General features: G+C 46.2%; 1 protein-coding gene across 1 annotated transcript; it reads left to right on the top strand.

Moving 5' to 3' along the window:
- The first annotated feature begins 732 nt into the window (after window positions 1-732).
- Window positions 733-19,000, top strand: LOC310753974 (START domain-containing protein 10-like). The gene is made up of 7 exons (XM_083595303.1): window positions 733-928; window positions 1,056-1,216; window positions 10,059-10,206; window positions 12,859-12,962; window positions 13,835-13,952; window positions 15,605-15,657; window positions 18,218-19,000. The coding sequence occupies exons 2-7, from the start codon at window positions 1,061-1,063 to the stop codon at window positions 18,434-18,436; spliced, it is 798 nt and encodes a 265-aa protein (XP_083451429.1). The 5' UTR covers window positions 733-928; window positions 1,056-1,060; the 3' UTR covers window positions 18,437-19,000.
- Window positions 19,001-19,770: the final 770 nt, after the last annotated feature.

Below are 19,770 nucleotides of genomic sequence, written 5' to 3'. Positions count from 1 at the left end.
TATTATTAATTTCATTTCTATACCGCTTTATATTTTTAAGAAAAATTTCAAAGCAGTATACAGCATATTAAAACATCAATAAAACAGTCCAGAATCAAACATTTCTGAAGAAAGTCAAATATAGAGTATACAGTCAAAGAAACGTAATTAATAGAAAACTAAAGTATTAGCTTAAAGATTTCAAACGTTACAAAGAAGGTCAACTACAGAATACATATTTAACACAAAGTTAACAACAAAAATCTTAAACATTTCCAAAAAACCCCCCAAAACTGCTAAGTGAAGTCAAATATAAAATACACATTTAAAACAGCGTAATTAACAAGAGAATAAAATATTATCCTAAGCATAGACTAACGATAACGAAGGAAACGAATTTATTGAGGGGTGGTGGGTGCTGGCTTTTTTGTGTGTTTTTTTGAATAATGTAAACGATGATTCCCATCCCCACCCCCATTTTAAAGCTCTTCACCGCACTTTTAAGAGTTTTGTGTTAGATTTATTGCTGCTGCGCAGCTGCCCTTTCCCCTTATTCATATTTTCTCCCCACCTCCTCTTCCTCTCTTGACAAGTCAGCTTGTTTGACGCTCCAAGGCCTCGGCTGCAAAAGTGCAATAAAACGGTGCCGATTAAAAGTTAAATAAATAAAACAAGTAGTCTAAACAAGCCGACCCAACTTCGCCAATCGCTAGCTGGACACGGAGCGCTCCGAGCAAGCCGGCCACCTTCGTCCAATAGCAGCGTTGGGAAAGGGGACTCGTTGCCGGCCCCGGCCAATCAGCGCCCGCGAAAAGCAATTTAGAGCCGCTCACATACCCGCGACTCCGAGGCTTCTTCTCTTTCTTGCCGTGACTTTGCTCGCGACGACTTCTGGACGGGACGCACTCGCCGGAGGCGCAGTAGTAACGCTTGACCCTTGTGAACGCAGGTGAGTGGAGGGGGAGAGGGGAGCGGGGAGCGGGGAGCCGGGAGGGACCTTGGCTTAGCTGGGGATGGGGGGACCCCTACCTGCCGCGCCACCGCCGCCACCTGTTCTTTTTTCCCGTTCTGTTTAGGCAGGATGGAGCCCGTGACCCTCCCGGACGATGCAGCCTTTCGGGATTTCGTGGCGGAATGCGAGTCGCAAGACGGGTGGCTGAGCTGGTACGACCGCTCCGGGGTCTCCGTCTGGGAGCAGGTGGTTCCTCATGCGGACCTGGCGGTGTACCGCCTCAAGGTAGGGTGGACACGGAATTGGGTATGGAAGGAACGATTCGGGACAGGGAGGGGACGGAGGCTCCTGGTCCCGGGAGTGGAGTTCTTTTCTCTCTCTCCCCTGCCCCTCTTCTACCTCTCTGCGCCACATGTGAATGTTAAAATACGTGACTGCGGACCGTCGGGAAAGAGGTGCGCATTGGCCGGCGGGTGCTGGCCGGTGCAGAGAGAGAGAGAGAGAATGAGAGAGAGAGAGAGAGAAACGTTTTTTAGTGCGGGGTTCTTGCACCTTTTAAGAATTGGGAAGAAGGAATTTCGGAGGTGCCATCTCTGCGCCGCATGTGAATGTTAAAATACGTGGCTGCGGACCGTCGGGAAAGAGGTGCGCATTGGCCGGCGGGTGCTGGCCCGTGCAGAGAGAGAGAGGTTTTTTAGTGCGGGGTTCTTGCACCTTTTAAGAATTGGGAAGGAGTAGTTTCGGAGGTGCCATCTCTGCGCCACACGTGAATGTTAAAATACGTGACTGCGGACCGTCGGGAAAGAGGTGCGCATTGGCCGGCGGGTGCTGGCCGGTGCAGAGAGAGAGAGAGAGAGAGAAGTTTTTTAGTACGGGGTTCTTGCACCTTTTAAGAATTGGGAAGAAGGAGTTTCGGAGGTGCCATCTCTGCGCCGCATGTGAATGTTAAAATACGTGGCTGCCGACCGTCGGGAAAGAGGTGCGCATTGGCCGGCAGGTGCTGGCCCGGTGCAGAGAGAGAGAATGAGAGAGAGAGAGAGAGAAAAAAAAGTTTTTTAGTGCGGGGTTCTTGCACCTTTTAAGAATTGGGAAGAAGGAGTTTCGGAGGTGCCATCTCTGCGCCACACGTGAATGTTAAAATACGTGACTGCGGACCGTCGGGAAAGAGGTGCGCATTGGCCGGCGGGTGCTGGCCGGTGCAGAGAGAGAGAGAGAGAGAGGTTTTTTAATACGGGGTTCTTGCACCTTTTAAGAATTGGGAAGAAGGAGTTTCGGAGGTGCAATCTTGATTTATATATGAAATGCCCAAAGCCTTAGAAGTGTGATTGACCTGCAGCAGGGAGGAAATAGTTAAATTTCTCCCTGCGGAGCTCCTCCGCACCACCACCACCAAAAAAAAAAAAAAAAAAGGCAATTTGCGTGGTATCTAGCTGAGCCATTTTGCACAAACTACTTCCCACAATTTATTTAAAGCACACTCCACCCGTCTCAAAACGAAAACTCTAGAATCCCAGGAATTGTAATTTACCCTTCACAAAGCCGCAGCTCCCAGCACCCTTAACAAACTACAGTTCCCGGAATTACTTTGAAGGTGGGGGAAGTGTGGTTTGAATGTATGGTGTTTACACAGCCTCACTTGAGGCTCCAGGTTCGTTGGTAAATATATTTTAATTCTGCTGTAAGTCTGTTATAATTTGGGTTTAGACCAGCAACCAAAATTCTAGTAGGGAAGAGCCACAGCTCAATGGTAGAGAATTTGCTTTGCATGCAGAAGGTTTTAGGCAGTGCTTTTTTCCCCCTAATAAAATGTTTAGGGGTACTCTTATTTTCCTTCTCGTATTGAAATAATGCCCCTCAATGAGGCCAAAGTTAAGTTCACAAAATGTTTAGGGGTATTCATGTCCCTGTGTACCCCCAGAAAAAAAGCACTGGTTTTAGGTTCAATCCTCAGCATCTCTAGAAATTCTGGCAACTCGCTGCTCATCAGTGTGGAGAACATTGAGTTAAGTGGACAAATTGTCTGGGTTTGGAGCAAGTAGAGCAGGAGGTGGGGAAGAGCTTGATCCAGTCAAGATTAAGTACTCTTAGATTTTTACTGGTTGCAACAAGAGAAACTTCCTTTCTTTGGCCTTTGGTGATTTCTCCCTGCAGCAATGGTGTGGACACATTTCACAGAATCACAGACTTATTGAGTTGGAAGGGACCATGAGGGTCATCTAGCCTAACCCCCTGATATTTATTAAGCTTTCCTTATTTTATTTTTTATTGGCAGTAGTTCTTTATGTGTGCACTTTCCTTGTAGCTTTTTCTGTGTCGTCTTTCGTTTAAATGAATGCTGGGAGGGGGAGGGGGGAACAGGCTATAAATCATTACTTTAAAAAGTAATAAAAACATGTCCTTACTTCAGCAGGGCTGAAAAGTGACTGAGTCTTGATTAAATTCATTTAATGCTTAAATGTACATAAACTTTTGCAGCGCTGTTTGTTGAATGCCACAGGCTTTTTCCAACGTTCCTGGGAGTTATTTGGGTTCAAGAGTTGACTCTGAGGATGTGTCGCCATTTGAGAGCTGGTCAAGAGTGGGGAATCTTTTTCAACCCAGGAAACCTTTTGAGGTCCACATGCCAGTGCCAGGTGGAGGCAGAAGCAAAAGTGGGTAGAGCAATGGTGCTGTAGAATACTTTCTAGACACACGCTCACGTTGCTTTCTCTGTTCTGCATTCACACAACCAAGAGGCACCATCATCTGAATTCCAAGGCACACCCCATTCATGCAGAAAACACCCAGGATGTGAAGTGCGGCCAGTGAGGGGGACAGCCCTGGAAAGAAGAGTGTGCGGCCAGGGCCTGAGGTCACCTAGCTTGCGGTGTGCATACAGTGGTACCTCGGCTTACATATGCTTCAGGTTACAGATTCCGCTAACCCAGAAATAGTGCTTCAGGTTAAGAACTTTGCTTCAGGATGAGAACAAAAATTGTGCTCTGGCAGCATGGCAGCAGCAGGAGACCCCATTAGCTAAAGTGGTGCTTCAGATTAAGAACAGTTTCAGGTTAAGAACGGACCTCCGGAATGAATTAAGTACTTAACCCGAGGTACCACTGTACATGGTAACACCCAAGGATGGAAAACTTGTGACCTTCTAGATGTTCTGGACTCCATCATCCTGGATCATTGGTTAGCTGGGGTGATGAAAGTTGAATCCCAGCAACATCTGGAAGGCCAGGGGTATGCGGTCTTGGGTTAGTGTTGGACTGGTTCATGTCTCCACCTGGCCATGAAGCTCACCTGTTGCGTCACAGGAATTTTGTTGTGTTAAAGTGGGGGCAGGGAGAAGCACATACGTATTATTATTTTTAAAACTGGGTACTCTTTTGTTAAAGATTAAAAAAAGAACACTCTGGGCAATGTACAACATATTTAAGAGCTCAGGTAACAAACCCCATAAAAATACACAAAGCAACCCCCAACACCAGCAGGAAAGAACTTCAGCAGCACAGTTAGCAGCAGCCAACATCATTGACATCTGAAAAAGGCTCGACAAAACAGTACCTTTTTGCAGGCATTCAGGAGGGACAAACAGGGAAACACAACTCCCTTGGTAAGAAATAAATCATGTATCCTTCCTGTATGCAGCTTTGTTCACAGGCAGAGAGAGTGTATCCAAAAGGTGTTAATCAAAGAGTGAAATGAAGGCTGGTATCTGGGATTGATGGAGATGAGGGGCCTGGAATGCTGTTTAATATGGCAGAAAACTTGGTAGGGGCTAAGCTTGATTGGAACTATTTTTCAGTTAGGATGTATAATCCAACTGCTGCCTGCGTAGCTGATAACTGAATTGCAGGATGCGATGAACTTTGGCATAGCTTGCGAAAGCTGCCTTCTCTTACAGATGTAATAACGGGCAGAGACTAAACAATAATAATGCCAATGTTTCATGACGTCTTGCCCAAGTGTCAAAGATACATCAGCTCAGTAGCTGATGCGCTGATGCGCCACTGTTTGCTCTTCTAGGAGAATAGCAATTTTCACAAGTGCTGCTTAATTCAGCTTTTGCCTTCCATGTAGGGCTGTGCACTAAATTCAGTAGGAAACCAAACTGAATCGGGTCCACCTGGAGTGATCTGGGGTTGTCACAAGAGGTTTGGTGGCAGGGAGGAGGGGGAGAAGGACACACACAAGTAGCCTGCATCATAGCTGCCAACGTTTCCCTTTTTAAAAGGGAAATTCCCTTATTCCGAATAGGATTCCTCGCAAGAAAAGGGAAAAGTTGGCAGCTATGACCTGCATGCCTTGCCTTCCCTCCCTGGCCAGATGCATATACGTGGTTTCAAACCCTGACTAAGCGTACAGTGTGTGTGGGAGGTGTGGTGCTTCTTCCCCATCTCTACTTGACTTTGCAAGGCCCCCAGATCAGTTCCAGGCTGGATTGGGCCCTGACTCAGATCCCAGAGAGGCCATGTACAGCCCTAATCTCTTGGATCTGCAGCAATTCAATTGTAAACTTTGAAAAGTTCGTATGAAGAGCAAAACAAAGAGTGGCTTGGAGACCCAAGTCCATAGAGGAGAAAGTAAGACTTGGGTATGCTTAGCCTGGAGAACTGATGTAATAGCATCAAAAATTTGAAGGACTGTTATATAGAAGATTAAGCTGGTTTGCTTTCTGCTGCCCTGGAGGGTAGGACCCAAGCCAGTGATTCATGCATGGCCTGCTTATGTGCTTCCCATAGGAATCCATTGGATCACTGTGATAATAGGATGCTGGCCTATTGGCTTGATCCTGCAGGCTGTTTTCATGTTTTTTGGGGGAGACTGTCCCAAGGGTGTGTACTGAAGATCACTTAATGTCTTGTATCTAGGACTTAATTTGCACTGGAGGATCAGCCCTGGACTCATGAAGCAGCAGTAAAATGAGTTTAGCTGAGTGCAGAGGTGCCATCTTACGAGGGTGACTCTGCACTCAGAGGAGGAGAAGGAGCCTTTGCACTTTTTGGACAGTGGCCCTCACCAGCCCACCCCCCCAAAACATAGTGAGGCCCCAAAACGGCTTGCCCCCCTGGAGCTGGCGCCCCTGGCTGAGTGTGTGCTCCCTTGCAACAATTGGCCTGCTGGAATTGTGATATGGAACTTTTGGTTGTTGCATTTTAACCCTGCTGCCCTTTTAAAGCAGAGGTGGGGAGTCTGTAACCCTCCAGGTGTTGTTGGACTCTTATCCAACATGGCCTGGGTTGGTGCAAGTTCTGGTCCAACAATATCTGGAGGGCCACAGTTTCCCATCCCTGCTTTTTAAAGGATGGCTGCTCCCCCTTCTCCTTCCAGCCTCACAAAAGGCCCTGTGAAGTAGTTAGGCTGAGAGGTGTACACATCTGACTCCTTTCACAGTTAGAGAACACTTTGATAGAAGTCCTCCTCTTGATTTTTAGAAGACCAGAAGAGAGAGTGTATTATAGAATATCTGCTGAACTTCTTCCCACTCACAGCAAATGCCCTGAGCTTTTTTGAGTACTAGTGTCAGATTCCGGTCCTATTGAGCTTGTGCATTTTTCAAATGTATTTATTTATTATGTTTATATGACACCTTTATCTTCTGAAGATCTCAAGGTGGTGTATATGGTTCTTCTGCTCCTCATTTCACCCTCACAACAACCCTGTGAGGTAGGTTAGGCTGAGAGACAATGGTTGGGCCATGATCACCTAGTGAGCTTCATGGCTGAGTGAGGATTTGAACCCTGGTCTCTCATGTCCTAGTCTGACGCTCTAACCACTACACCATACTGCCTTACAGTTGAAAGTGCCTGTTGTGTTCAGGCAGGCAGCTACTGTGATCATAGGACAATTTTCATGCCTGTGGTGAACATTGTGTGGTGTGCACTGGGGAAGGTAGGCCAAGTAGAATGAACAAGTGTAACTCAGAAAGCAGGAAATGGCAGGATGACCATGGAGCCCAAAAGAAAAAAGATAAATAAAGGCTGCCCACTTCCATGATGTCATTGTTTGTCTCTTTCTCATTTTTAACTGGGTGACAACAACAGGAAACCTCCTTTACATGGGATGTCAGACCAAAGAGCTTTTCAAATAATTGGTGGAGAATGTAGCAGTTACTCCCCACGTTCAGTTTGGTTGTTAATTTGCTAGACAATGAAGAAGTTGGAGAATGACTCAGTGATTTACAAAGCACCCATGCCAGACTAGTGCTGGGCTCTGGTTTAATGCATTTGAAGGATGGGAAATAGGAAATAGTTGGCTTCTCACACTTTTTCCAAGAGCCAGCTAGAAGGGGGCATGGTAGGGAAACAGGGTTAAATGTGGCCCTCAATACCTCTGTATATGGCCCCCAGACCTTTTCCAGGCCATACCCCCTACATCTGTCTTTTGTTTCCTGACTGGAACGTGTCATTGATCTGCAATAATGCCTCTTGTTTCTGGCATGCAGCCCCTAGACGGTTGCTGGAAATTAGTATGGACCATACTGTGTAAAAGATATCTGCTTCCCACTTCCTTGCCTGCCTGAGTTAAAATGTCAGATGAAGACAAGGCAGATCTGGTTAAAATCTCTCCACACACCCCTAAAATACCCATTTGGTGACCACAGGTTTGTTGTTCTTCTCTCTGCTTGAGCTTGGTGGCTCTTTCAACAATTTGTGGAGCCTACCTCACAGGGTTGCTGTGTGGATTTTTAAAAAAAGTTAGTCATGTATACATGTGCCCACTGGACCAGACGTGGGCAGAAGATAAATGGGTCCAGTGGGTGCATGTATACATGACTAACTTTTTTAAAAAATCCACACAGCAACCCTGTGAGGTAGGCTCCACAAATTGCTCTTGGGCATTGCATTGAGGCATCTGGTTAGCCACTGTGGGACCAAGATGGTGTGCTACATGTACCTTTGGCCTGATCCAGGGGATTCTTCTTAATACATATACACGAACTTATGCAAATATTATGCAAATTGATGTCCACTTTAGCAAATGCACTTCCTCTTTGGGGGTGATGCCTGATTGGCCATTGACCTTCTAGTGGTGAGGGAAGAGCATCCAAAATAATCAATAGTTTGCTGCCTTTTCATGACAAAGCCAGATCAGTGGCTAGAAGCAACCACCTACTCTCCCTAGTGCAGTGGTGGTGAACCTATGGCATTTCTGCCAGAGTGGGCACTCAGAGCCCTCTCTGTTGGCACATGCGCCTTCGGCCCATCAGTGCTGTTGCTGTGTGTTGGCAAAGTGTGCAGCCGCTCCCCCCCCCAGTGTGTGCGTGAAATGCTCCTCAAGTGTGCGGTGACCGCATCAGCATCGGGGGGGGGGGGAGTTTTGCAGGCGCCAGCATGCTGGTATGTGGCCATGCGGCCCCACCCCCTATGCTGGGTTTGGTTTGGTTGATGTCACAAGCAGTAGATAGTCAGCGGCGGAAGTGCCTTGTATTGTGTGGGCAGTCCAATACCAGAAAAATACAGTATATTTATTTGTATGTGCGCAAGCAGGCAATCATTATTATGATTGGCACTTTGCAATAAATAAGTAGGTTCTGGGTTGCAGTTTGGGCACTTGGTCTCTAAAAGGTTCGCCACCAATTCCCTAGTGATAGAGCCGGTCTGGTAACAACTCTTCACCAAACTAGGCACTTTTATTTATTTTAATTTAATTTTAGCATGAAGAGTGATGGGTGGATGACTAGGTGATTCCTGCCCTCTCCCCGTCCCCCACCTCTGGTAGTATTTGGTCATTGCATGATTATCTGATGTGTTAATGAACATGTATTGTCCTATTAGTGCAAAGGACCATAGCTCAGTTGTAAACAGTGTGCTTTACACGGAGAAAGTCCTTGGATCTTTTTGCAGTTAAAATAGTTGTCTATTTTAATATTTAGTATTTTTATTTTAAATAGTTGCCTACCTCATACATCTGTATAGTAGTGAGTTCATTCAGGTGCAGCAGAAGACAAAAGTGGTGTGTGTGTGTGCGCGCGCGTGCATCAGCATGTCTTAGTGGGAGCCAGATGAGTAAAGCTTCTTACCAGCCACACTAGCTCTTGACAATTCATTCCAGTGGGATTGTGAATGTGCAACATCACGTACACATGTCCTAGTTCTTTGCCATGATGCTCATCCCAAATAATCTCTTGCATACTGTGAAATTTGTATTTGCTTGATTGCAATTTAGTGGCAGATCTGTAATTGTGATGATAGAGATCAACTGATTGACAAAGGTTTTTGCCACCTCCCTGGAACTAGATGCAGGAGGCCTGCTGAGCCTCTTTTGGCAGGCAAAAAAGACAGTCCACGAGTGCCCTGTCTAAACCTACTGTAGCTCTTGTGCCCCACCAGGCGGTGGAAGATGATGGAGGATAGGCTTCGGGTATTAAGCACTGGATCTGAGCTGCTTCATGTGGTTGAATGTTTGGAGGTTCTGATGTTCACCTGCCTACTTAGATCGGGGTGAAGGAACTATTTTCAGCCCAGCTTCCTCGAGTGAAAGGTGGGTGTGCTTCTGGTCCATCCCAGCCAGTTCTGACTACCTAGTTATGAGAATGACAGAGAAGCTGCTATTCACAGCTGCTGCATCTGTTGTACTTCACAGACATTCAAAAGAATGTGGACCACCTGAGTGAAGCCTACAAACCACAATTTGGGTAACTGTGCTTTAGAACATTTTGCACCCAGGGTTCACCAGCTTTCACAGCTTCCCTAAATTGCCGGACAAACTATTCAAGCAGTAGAGTGGACTTCATTGACTAGGTGAGGTTGAGAAGCTTCTACCTCCTGAAACCAAGGTTCGTTCCTTGGTCCAGTGGTCATGTAAACACTACAACAGGTTTTATTTATATAAGCATGATTTCCCTTCTTTCTTCCTTGACAGGGTTCAAGGTGGTGTATGCAAAGCTCCCCGGTTGATATTCCATTCAAACACTGACCAAGTTGGTCTATCAAGCTCAGTATGGTCTACACTGAATGGCAGCATCTCTCTGGGGCTTCAGATGGGAGGCATTCCCAGCCTTACCTGGAGAGGCCAGGGATTGAACCTGTGACCTTTCGCACCCAAAGCAGACACTCGGCAAGATTGTTCCATTTTACACCATGGTCTGAGGTTGTTCACTACTCTGGTGTTTTGACAGTGTTCTTCTTTCCATCTGCAGGGCATGATTGACATGCCAGGGGTCACCGCAGAGACAGCCTATGATGTCCTACATGACACCGAGTACCGCAGCGTGTGGGACATAAACCTTGTTGAGACGCATCAGATCGCTCGTCTCACAGACAATGCTGATATTAGCTACTATGAATGTAAGTAAGGATGGGCACCCCAATACCACCACCAAATCACACAAACTAGTGCAGGTGTGGCCCACATTGCCATCTGGGCAATCTTCCAGAAGTCATGTGCCCATGAGGGTCAAGACCAGGGGCAAAATGGAGTGGAAGAGCAAATGTAAATTTCCCCTTTGCACAATAGGCTACTTCCTTCACATTTGCACTTCCCTCTTCTCCATCCAGCCAAGGAAGAGGCATTGCATTCCAGCCATGCAAACACACTCAAGGGGGTGTTGAAGTGACAAGGGTGAGGAGTGTGTCCCAGGGAGAATCATGGGGGCCTGTTAGAGGGGCCTAAAGGGCCACTGTTGGCATCTGGGCCTGATGTTTCCCACCACTGAGTTATGGGGATACCTGGCAAACACAACGGAGATTTGGTACCAAAGTCAGAAAAAAATGCTGGTGGGTTCCTAAGCTTTAAAGTTCCTGGCTCCAAGGACCACAAACACCCACCCTCCTCCATCACTCGCCATGCTGTCTGAGGCTGGTGGGACAACATCTGGGCAGGCACAAGTCCCCCATCCCTGTTCCTACCTCTTCAGCAGCCAAAGTCTTGTGGCACATTTCTGATGGCATGGACTTATGTGGATCAGGAATTGTGGAATGTCATCCTGAGAAATGTTAGCAGAGGAGTTCAGAGGGAAATGGAAACAGGGTGATAATGCTGATGCTTAGGTGTATGTAAAATAATGGCACTGACCGTTGCGAAAGTAGTGTTTATAAAAGCATCCTGGTATCAAATCAACCCTACTTTGTGAATTATCCCTGTAATTAAGGTGCCACAAGCCTCTCTTTGCTGTTTCCGCTGCAACAGATTAACCCTCTAGTTAGGAGGTTTGCAAAGGTAATCTTGCAGGTATGTAAGCAGTGTGTGATGAAATTTCAAGACACTGGGAGGATTAGTAGTCTGGGGTGTGGGGTGCCTTCCTTCTCTGGGGCAGTACCTCATTCAACTTCATGGACCAGCCTCCACTGCTTAAAGATCCACCTCAACTATGTTATGTGGTCATGATCCAGCTACCTTCCACCTGCTGTTGATTTGGTGGTGTTCTCTCTAAAAAAAAAAACACCATCTATGGAACACCACGCTACATGATAATAACCACATCCCGTGTGGTCCTTAGCCAGCAGCAAAACTATATCTGCTGAGCCGCTCTAGGTTGTTGTAATGAGAGTGTTATGGAGAGGACTATACAGCTTTGTCCAGGGCTGCGAAACCGTTTTCCACCCTCCCGGAGAGCCTGCCCAGGGCTGAATGCTAGTGGTGGCTGAGGCCAGAGGCAAAATAAATGCAAAGGCAAAATTCACAAGGTAAGCTAGTTTCTTCGCGCACACACTTCCCTTTCTATCCTCATCCCATCCAAGTAAGCAATAATCACTATCTGGGTTCAGGGACAGAAAAGAAGTCACAGAAGGATGCAAAGCCAGAGTGCTGAGTCAGAATGGGTGTGTGGCCTTTGGGGACTACTCCTGAGGTTCTCCATCCATGATTCAGTCTTTTAGCTTGTTAGTACTACCACCCTCATCATTGCCAGGCAGCCTAACTTGATAGGCTGATGAGACAACAATATCTGTGGACTCAAGGTGGTGGAAGAGAGCTGTGTTAGATGGATTGATCAGAAACACTCTGGCAGTGTTAAGGCAGGCCCCTGGCTTGAGAGTTGGTCAGCGTTTGAAACGGGTATTCTGTTTTGTGTAAGAGAGAGAATGCCTTCCCTCGACGGTGCCTGATTTTTAGCTACCTGGCTGCCTTCTTTCTGGAGGTTAAATAGCCTTGGGGAGTAGCAATGGACACTGCTAAAAAACAACAACACAACTTGGTGGAAAGGAAGGTTCAGGCTCATAGAGCGGTATAGTCCACAACATATAGGGGTGTCTGAGATGCATTTCCCTTGCATCTCTCCCTGGGTCACCATTATACGCTGGACCTGTTAACGCATAGTTGTAGCATAAAGAATTCCTGTTAAGGTTTCCAGCCAGCCATGCCTGATTTCAGGATACCCTGTTCCATTTCCCCTCTCCCTCCAACAGACACTCAACAGTCAGTACAGTATGCTTAGTCCTCAAAAGGCATTTGGCTTGCTTGTCCTTCTCCTCTTCCCTCTTCCTCCTGCCACCCACTTTCCTATTTCTGCAAAAGTTGCCTGCTGCTGATACCTTCCTTTCATGCATAGGTGGTGTAATTTTTCCTCCAGGGGGCTCTGTGCTTGGATGAGGGGAATAGGATCTGTGTGCAAGGCCTCTTTTACTTGAGACAACCTGCTTGGACCTTTGACACATTCCCTGTGTTGCTTTGCCAAAGCAAGTTAAGCTCTCACTTTTGATTATGCGACATGGGTGTTTCCCCCCCTGCCATTCTAATTAAAAAGCTAAGGTGCCTGGGACTTGTAATTGCAACGGCAACAAATCACTTGCCTTACTGCTATTCAAAGCTTAATAGAAATTTAAAATGGAAATCTTTTAAATAGATTTATGAATGATATACAATGAATATGGAAAACGGAATATATAGGAATGAGTACAAATTTAGATGAAATCATTAGCAACTGAATGTGATCAGCATGTTGTAGATGCAATGTTGAGCTGCCTTTCTCTCTCTACTCCCTACCATCTCGCTTGGATTAGGGAAGTGCCCAAAGCCCTTGAGGAACAGAGATGTGGTGACTCTGAGATCGTGGAAAGTCCTGGATAAGGATTATATTATCATGAACTTCTCTGTTAAACATCCGGTAAGTGAGCAGGGGGGAAACTATGGGATTCAGGTGGGTAATGGATTGGTGGGTGGGTCTCCTCTCAGAGACCCACCATAGCATTTCATTAGGGAAATGGAGCTTCATCCACCTGCTTGATAAGTATGCCGTGAGACCCACAACGGCTGAATATACTGTCATATACTAAGGGCTTGTTCACACTTCCACACTTGTCCCTTGCCTAGAAAGTGATTTTTTATTCCACTTGTCCCATGCTTTTTAGGCACAGGTCTGAGTGGTTCTCTGTTTGCTCTGCCGCGTTCCCCAGGAAAACCCACTCTTTTGCGGTGAATCAGAGCAGGCATCAATCTTGTGGAAAACCCAGTTGCCATTTGTTCTGATTCAGTGCTAAACCATGAGTTTTCCCCAGGGGAAAGCAGTGGGTTAAATGGAAGTGTGGCTGAGCCCTGAGTCAGACCATTAGCTCCATTTAGCTCAATGGCTACTAGCAGCAGCTCTTTGGGGTTTCAGGCAGGGCTTTTCTCCCAGGCTCACCCTGGTGAGATTGAACCTGAGGTCTTCTGCTTTATTACAACGCTTAGTTCTCTGGATGATGGAGCTGAGACCCTTCACACGACTGACCTGTTGGTGGTAAAGTTGGCAGCCTCTTGGGATTTAGGGTCCAGTCCCTTGAAGCCTACCTTCTGTTACTGATGTGTTGATATTATTGCTATTTCTGTATTTTGGTGTATTACAATGCAGTTTCCATGGGCTTTGGCTGGCACACTAAACTGATTGTTGACTACCCCTTAGTTACCTGAGGGGAACTCAGTCTCAGGGAGGAGGGGAAGGGGAGGCCTCTATACCAGGAATTGGTCCATCAGCTGATTGCCTGGCTTTTTACTGTGCAGAATTACCCTCCACGCAAGGACACAGTGCGGGCTGCCTCGCGTTTGGCTGGATACCTGGTGCAACCAACTGGACGCGACAGTTGCAAGCTGACTTACCTGGCACTGCTTGACCCTAAAGGTGAGTCAGCATTCTATAGACTATTTAGACTATTTTAGAAGAGTCTAAAAAGCCTAGGACACAAATGTTCCAAGGCCCTCTAGCAACTATGGTGGCTCCTTTGTCAGAAGTAATGTATTTCATGTTGACTCTGGAATACTCAATTCTGACCAAACTAAGCCGCCTAGTTCCGGAGGCTTAGTTCCGGAAAGCTCAGGAACCAAGAAGACCAAAATTTCAATAAAGAATGGGAAAATTTTATAATCTATCTTGGAGACCACTGTAAACAGATGGAAACAGTAGCAGGAAAAGGTTTAATAAAAGGACCCATGAAGGGGAGGTGGGAAGTCTAGAGATTCAGAGGAATCTGTAAATGTGGATGTGAATGGTAGCATTGTTATAATATAACATACTTGTAAAATCAAATAAAAACTATTTCAAAAAATAAAATAAAAAATAGAGCAAAATATACATTTTGAATCTTCTAATACCTTTGCCATAGTAAGTTGTGCTGCAGTCATCAGGTGAGTAATAAGATCCTTGTGGGAAAGTTGTTGATTAATTTGAGTATTATTTTACCTTTTACCTTTACTATGATAGAAATGCTGTTTTAGGATCAAAGGAAGTACTGTATCTTGCTTTGTGATCAAACCTGCTTCATGAAAAGCATGTATGCTTCCCAAGGCATATAACTCTTTAAAGCTGAATTTGAATAAAAAAGAAGAGAACTAATATTATCTAGTCACAGTGAGCAACCTGATTTCTCAGTGGTGGCCAAAGTGTTAAGTGATAAAAAACAAGTAGATTAAAAAAGAATAAAGGCTCTGTGTAGGAAATACAGTTAACTCGCATCTTCCAGGTTTGTGATTCTATGATTCTATCCTACACTTATTTTACTTACATGAATTCAGCTTTGTGTGGGTGCGCGAATAAATAAACAAATAGAGAGTGGAGGAAACCCACTCTCCATTTATTCCCCCCACAATGCAATGCTGTAATTGCAGGCTTACCCAGCTTTCAGAAGGTGGTGCAGGGGCTCTGGCAGCCCAGAGCCCTTGTGACGCCTTTCCAAAGCTGGGTAAGGGAGATGGCTGGATTTGGGAAGGAGGCGTGAGGGTCCTGGCATGGTCCTAAAGCCATCCTTCCTCCTTCCCAAAGCTCTGCAAGTGCTTACTAGGCTTTCAGAAGCAGGAGGGAGGACTCTAGGACCCACCCTGCCAGAGCCCTAGCTGCTGCTTCCCAGAGATAGGTAAACAGCCCTCCAAATTGGCGCTTCTGGGGTTACTGGCTTTAGTATTTTTTTGCATATACACATGGACCCCCAGAACCGAACCCTCACATAAAATGTGAGTTACCTGTTAACCGTTTAAAAATGAATTGCAAACACTAGACAGGCTAGATGATTTTTCATCTACTGCAAATCAGCTTCCAACATCTGCATTATGGGAGATTTGTTTGCCGCAGTCCATTGTCAGAAGCAATCATGCACCCGCTCATCTATCAAATAATCCTGGGAACCATTGTTAAGGGAACTGTAACCTCTCTCAGGAGAAAACTACAGTTCCCATGATTCTTTTTTTTTGTCGGGGGGCATGTGCTTTAAATGTATGCTGTGTATGTGACCAAGATTAATCCCCCCCATCTTTCCTGCCTCTCCCCCCTTTCCAAACTAGGATTTCTGCCCAAGTGGATTGTGAACAAAGCTGTTCAATTCCTGGGACCACAGGTGAGTGAGGCAGATTCATAGCTGAAGAGTTGGAAGGGACCACAAGGGTCATCTAGTCCAACCCCTTGCAATGCAGGAATCTTTGGCCCAACCATGGGGCTCGAACCCACCACCCTGAAATTAAGAGTCTCATCCTCTCCCATCTGAGCTATCTTGGGCCTCTACTGATCTGGTTCCTCTTGTGAGGAGCATCAGTTGAGCTAGTGTAATACTAAGTGAGATGGATTTGCAGAAAGCCCTTTTTCTCTGCCCAGAGAGGGGGGTTCCCCCTGCGTTGTTGGTTATGGAGCACAGTGGGCTAAGAGGCTGTGTAGTGGTTAAGAGCAATAGACTCGTAATCTGGGGAACCGGGTTCGCATCTCCGCTCCTCCACATGCAGCTGCTGGGTGACCTTGGGCTAGTCACATTTCTCTGAAGTCTCTCAGCCCCACTCACCTCACAGAGTGTTTGTTGTGGGGGAGGAAGGGAAAGGAGAATGTTAGCCGCTTTGAGACTCCTTAAAGGGGGTGAAAGGTGGGATATCAGATCCAAACTCTTCTTCTCCTCCTCCTCCTCCTCCTCCTCCTCCTCCTCCTCCTCCTCCTCCTCCTTCTTGAGCTGTGAATCAGAAAGTCCTCAGTCTGAATGTTTCCTCTACCCTGATAAACCCACTAGGTGGTCTTAAGCAAGCCCCTGTTTTCCTGCCCTTCAACTGCCATATAGGAATAGTGATTTGGACCCACTTTTGTAGTAGAAGTGGAGGACCTTTTTTCAGCCTGGGGACCAGGTGCCCATGGTGGGCAGGTTCAGAGGCCAAAGGGGGTGGAGCAGTGAATGCAGATTTTAGCTTTGTATAGCAGGCTAGTTTACATAAAATCCCACTGCATTCTCCATCCAGGCAAGCAAGAGGCGTTACCAAAGTTCAAAAACACAGGCAGAGGGCCTTCTCAGTAGTGGTGCCCACCCTGTGGAACGCTCTTCCATCAGATGTCAAGGAGATGAGCAAATAGACAATGTTTAGAAGACATCTGAAGGCAGCCCTGTATAGGGAAGCTTTTTAATGTGTAATGTTTTATGAAGTTCTATGTTGGAAGCCTCCTAGAGTGGCTACTCATTCAGATGGGTGGGGAACAGATAATAAATTAGTAGTAGTAGTAGTAGTAGTAGTAGCCATGCAAAAACATCCAAGGAGGGTACAGATCAGGGCTGATGAAGGGTCTGAGGAGAGTCCCAAGGGCTTGGAGGGGAGGGACTGTGCCTGGCCCCCCAGGCCTGGGGTTTACCACCCCTGCTTTATAAGGTTATGTTAGGCAGGCTTAGCCAGCATGGTGGCCTCCAGATGTTCTGCACTACAGCTCCCATTATCCCTGACCATTGGGTTGGGTGGAGATGATAGGGCTTGGAGCCCAACAACTTCTGCAAGCCACTATGTTAGCTGCTCCTGTTGTAAGGATGCCAACCAGATAAGCGCTGTGTAGAACACTGCTGGAAAAACCCTCTTGCATTTGCTTCTGAGACATTTCCCATACCCTTCAAATTCTTGCTCTTGCAGACTCAAAAGGCTACAGTCTTCCTTTCTTTTCCTTTTTTGGCAGAAGGAGGGAGGATGGGAACAGATGGAAATTGAGTGTCTCAAGATACTAGATTTTTTATTTATTGCCCATCACCAGTTTACACACACCTTCGGGTATAGGGCAGCATAGAAATTAATTAAATAATATTGTTTAGTTTTGTACTTTGTAGGTGACACAGTTTGGGTGCTGCCAAAGGTTGCTGTAAGAAGGGTGTAGCACACCTGGACAGCAGCTGGGCCCATTTCCCTGGCTATAGGGTAGCCTGCCTCTCCAGTGTTGCCCAGGTACCTGACTGGAGACAAAACTACCCCAGAAGCCCAGGGGTTACACACATTGCAAACTGGAATGACATTCAGACCATCAATTTGTAGAAGAGCACATGATTTGCATGTCAAAGTTCAGAGGTTCAGTTCCAGGTGTCTCCAGGTAGAAAGATGCCTGCCCAAAGCGCTGGAGAGCCACTTCCAGTCACCGTCTAAAATACTGAGCTTAGATGGACCAGCAATGTGATTATGTAGAAGACGGCTTTCTACATCCTTATTTAAATCTTCCATTAGTTCAGAACCAGGAAGGACTGGAACCTTGCTTTATTTTTAGGGGATGGGTTTCCCAAACTTGTGTCTCCAGCTGTTTTTGGTCTACAGTTCCCATCATCCTTAGCTAGCATGACCAGTGGTCAGGGAGGATGGTAATTTTAGTCCCAACAGCAGCTAGAGACCCAAGTTTGGGGGAGCATTGCTCTAATTCCTGTGTTGTGTTGTGGATGGATGCCTCTTTAAGTCCTGAGTAGGGATTTGAGGCAGGTGATCTCACACGGTACCTTTTAGTTGTCCAACTTGCTTCATGAACCTTCCTGTCCAGAGCACTTTGGGTGGGTGGTACAGTTCCAGGTTCATGTGGGATTCTCTTGCCGTTGCTCTCATCACACAGAGAAGTCCAATGTGGGCGTGCTTTGACCTTCTCTCTTCTCTCCACCCCCCACCCCCTGCCCCGGCTTGTGGGATCAGGTGATGAGGAAGCTGCATAAAGCTTGCATGGAATACCCCGCCTGGAAGCAGGAGCACAACATGGATGTGAAGCCTTGGCTGCACCCCGAGCAGAGCCAGCTGCCCACCATGTTGGTGTCTGAGTTGGCTATTCAGCATGCCGCCTCCCTGGAGCACTTCGACGAGAGCAGCGTTAAAGAAGTCAAGGAGCAGCAGGGAGAAGCCAGCGGGTCCGACTGACTACATCACTTTGTGCTTTTTCGCAGTTTGAGGACATTCTCTAGTCCGCCACTGTGCCTTTCTGAAAAATGATAAATTATTCCAGTTTATTTCATGTAGTAGCCAGCTTTTGGGGGTTATTCTTTCTCAAGCACCTGTTGCAAACTTGTGGTCGGAGGGGCAACTCTCTGTCAAGACCATCTCCCCGTGTTCTTAGCTGTTCTGCCCAAGGAGGGGAGAAGGCTTTTAGCAGTGGAGCTGCAATATTTAATCAGTGGTTTGTTTTTAGAAGACCTTTCGAACCAGGGAAATGCTGCATATTGTGCTTATTTTAGATCAAGAGAATAATATAATAATTGATGACTGGCTGTGCCAAATCTTGGATGAGCTTCAGGAAAATGATAGATATTTTTGAGATTCTATATTTAATGGTTTTATGGGGAGTTGTTGTTTTATTTCATCAGATTTATTTGTTGCCTATGAAACTTCTCTAGGTGACTTACATAAATTTGTCTTACTGTGTGAAATGCAATGATAAAACAACTTCTTCCCCCCTAATAAATAACTGCAAATAATAAAATGCAATTTGGTGCTACATGTGTATTATTTCAAAATGTGGGAAGCGAGCTGCAGTCTTTTGTGGGGTGTGTGTGCCCTGGACACCTGTCCCAAAGTCCTGTCCTGATAGAACCGCTGGTGTTTCAGGGTGGGGGAGAGAACAGATTGAACTATGCCCCCACATGCAGATACCTGCTTAACATTGTTTTTGCGCTCAGTGAGATGCACATTCAAAAGGGCAATTAGTCAATAATGCATGTGCCAACATACTTGCTTCCATGCACACTGATTTGAATATGTGCTTTTCAGAGGAAAGAGTGAGAAGCAACCTGATTGAGGGGTAATTTAGGAAAGCAAGGTTAGCGAAGTCACTTAACAGACTTTATTTAGCCAAAAGGTGACTGAATTTGTTAAATGGTTTTTTGTGTGTTTCACTTTGCAAGACGGCCTAAGAGTCCTGGCTCCTGATTTAACACATAGTGTGTGCCCCCCTCCCCCTTCAACACAGAGAGATTCATGGAGCAGCTTGCAAGGTTTACGAGATGGTAATCACAGGCCAGAATGCTATTTTTGTACACCGCCTAGCAATGATTTGGAGGCTAGGCAGCATACAAAAATAGAGTTCATATTTTAATAGTAAGAAAAACAAGATTTCAAAACAATGTAATATTTTAAACAGCCACATGAAATCACTAAAGGGAAGCACGTTCAATAAAACACAATAGCACAGCCAGATGAAAGAGTTCCAGAAGAAGAAGGAGAAGGAGGAGGAGGAGGAGGAGGAGGAGGAGGAGGAG

This window comes from Podarcis filfolensis (assembly GCF_964270895.1).
Source record: "Podarcis filfolensis genome assembly, chromosome: Z".
NCBI lineage: Eukaryota > Metazoa > Chordata > Lepidosauria > Squamata > Lacertidae > Podarcis > Podarcis filfolensis.
Note: the sequence above shows the minus strand (reverse complement) of the source record. Positions and strands in the feature narration are given on the sequence as shown.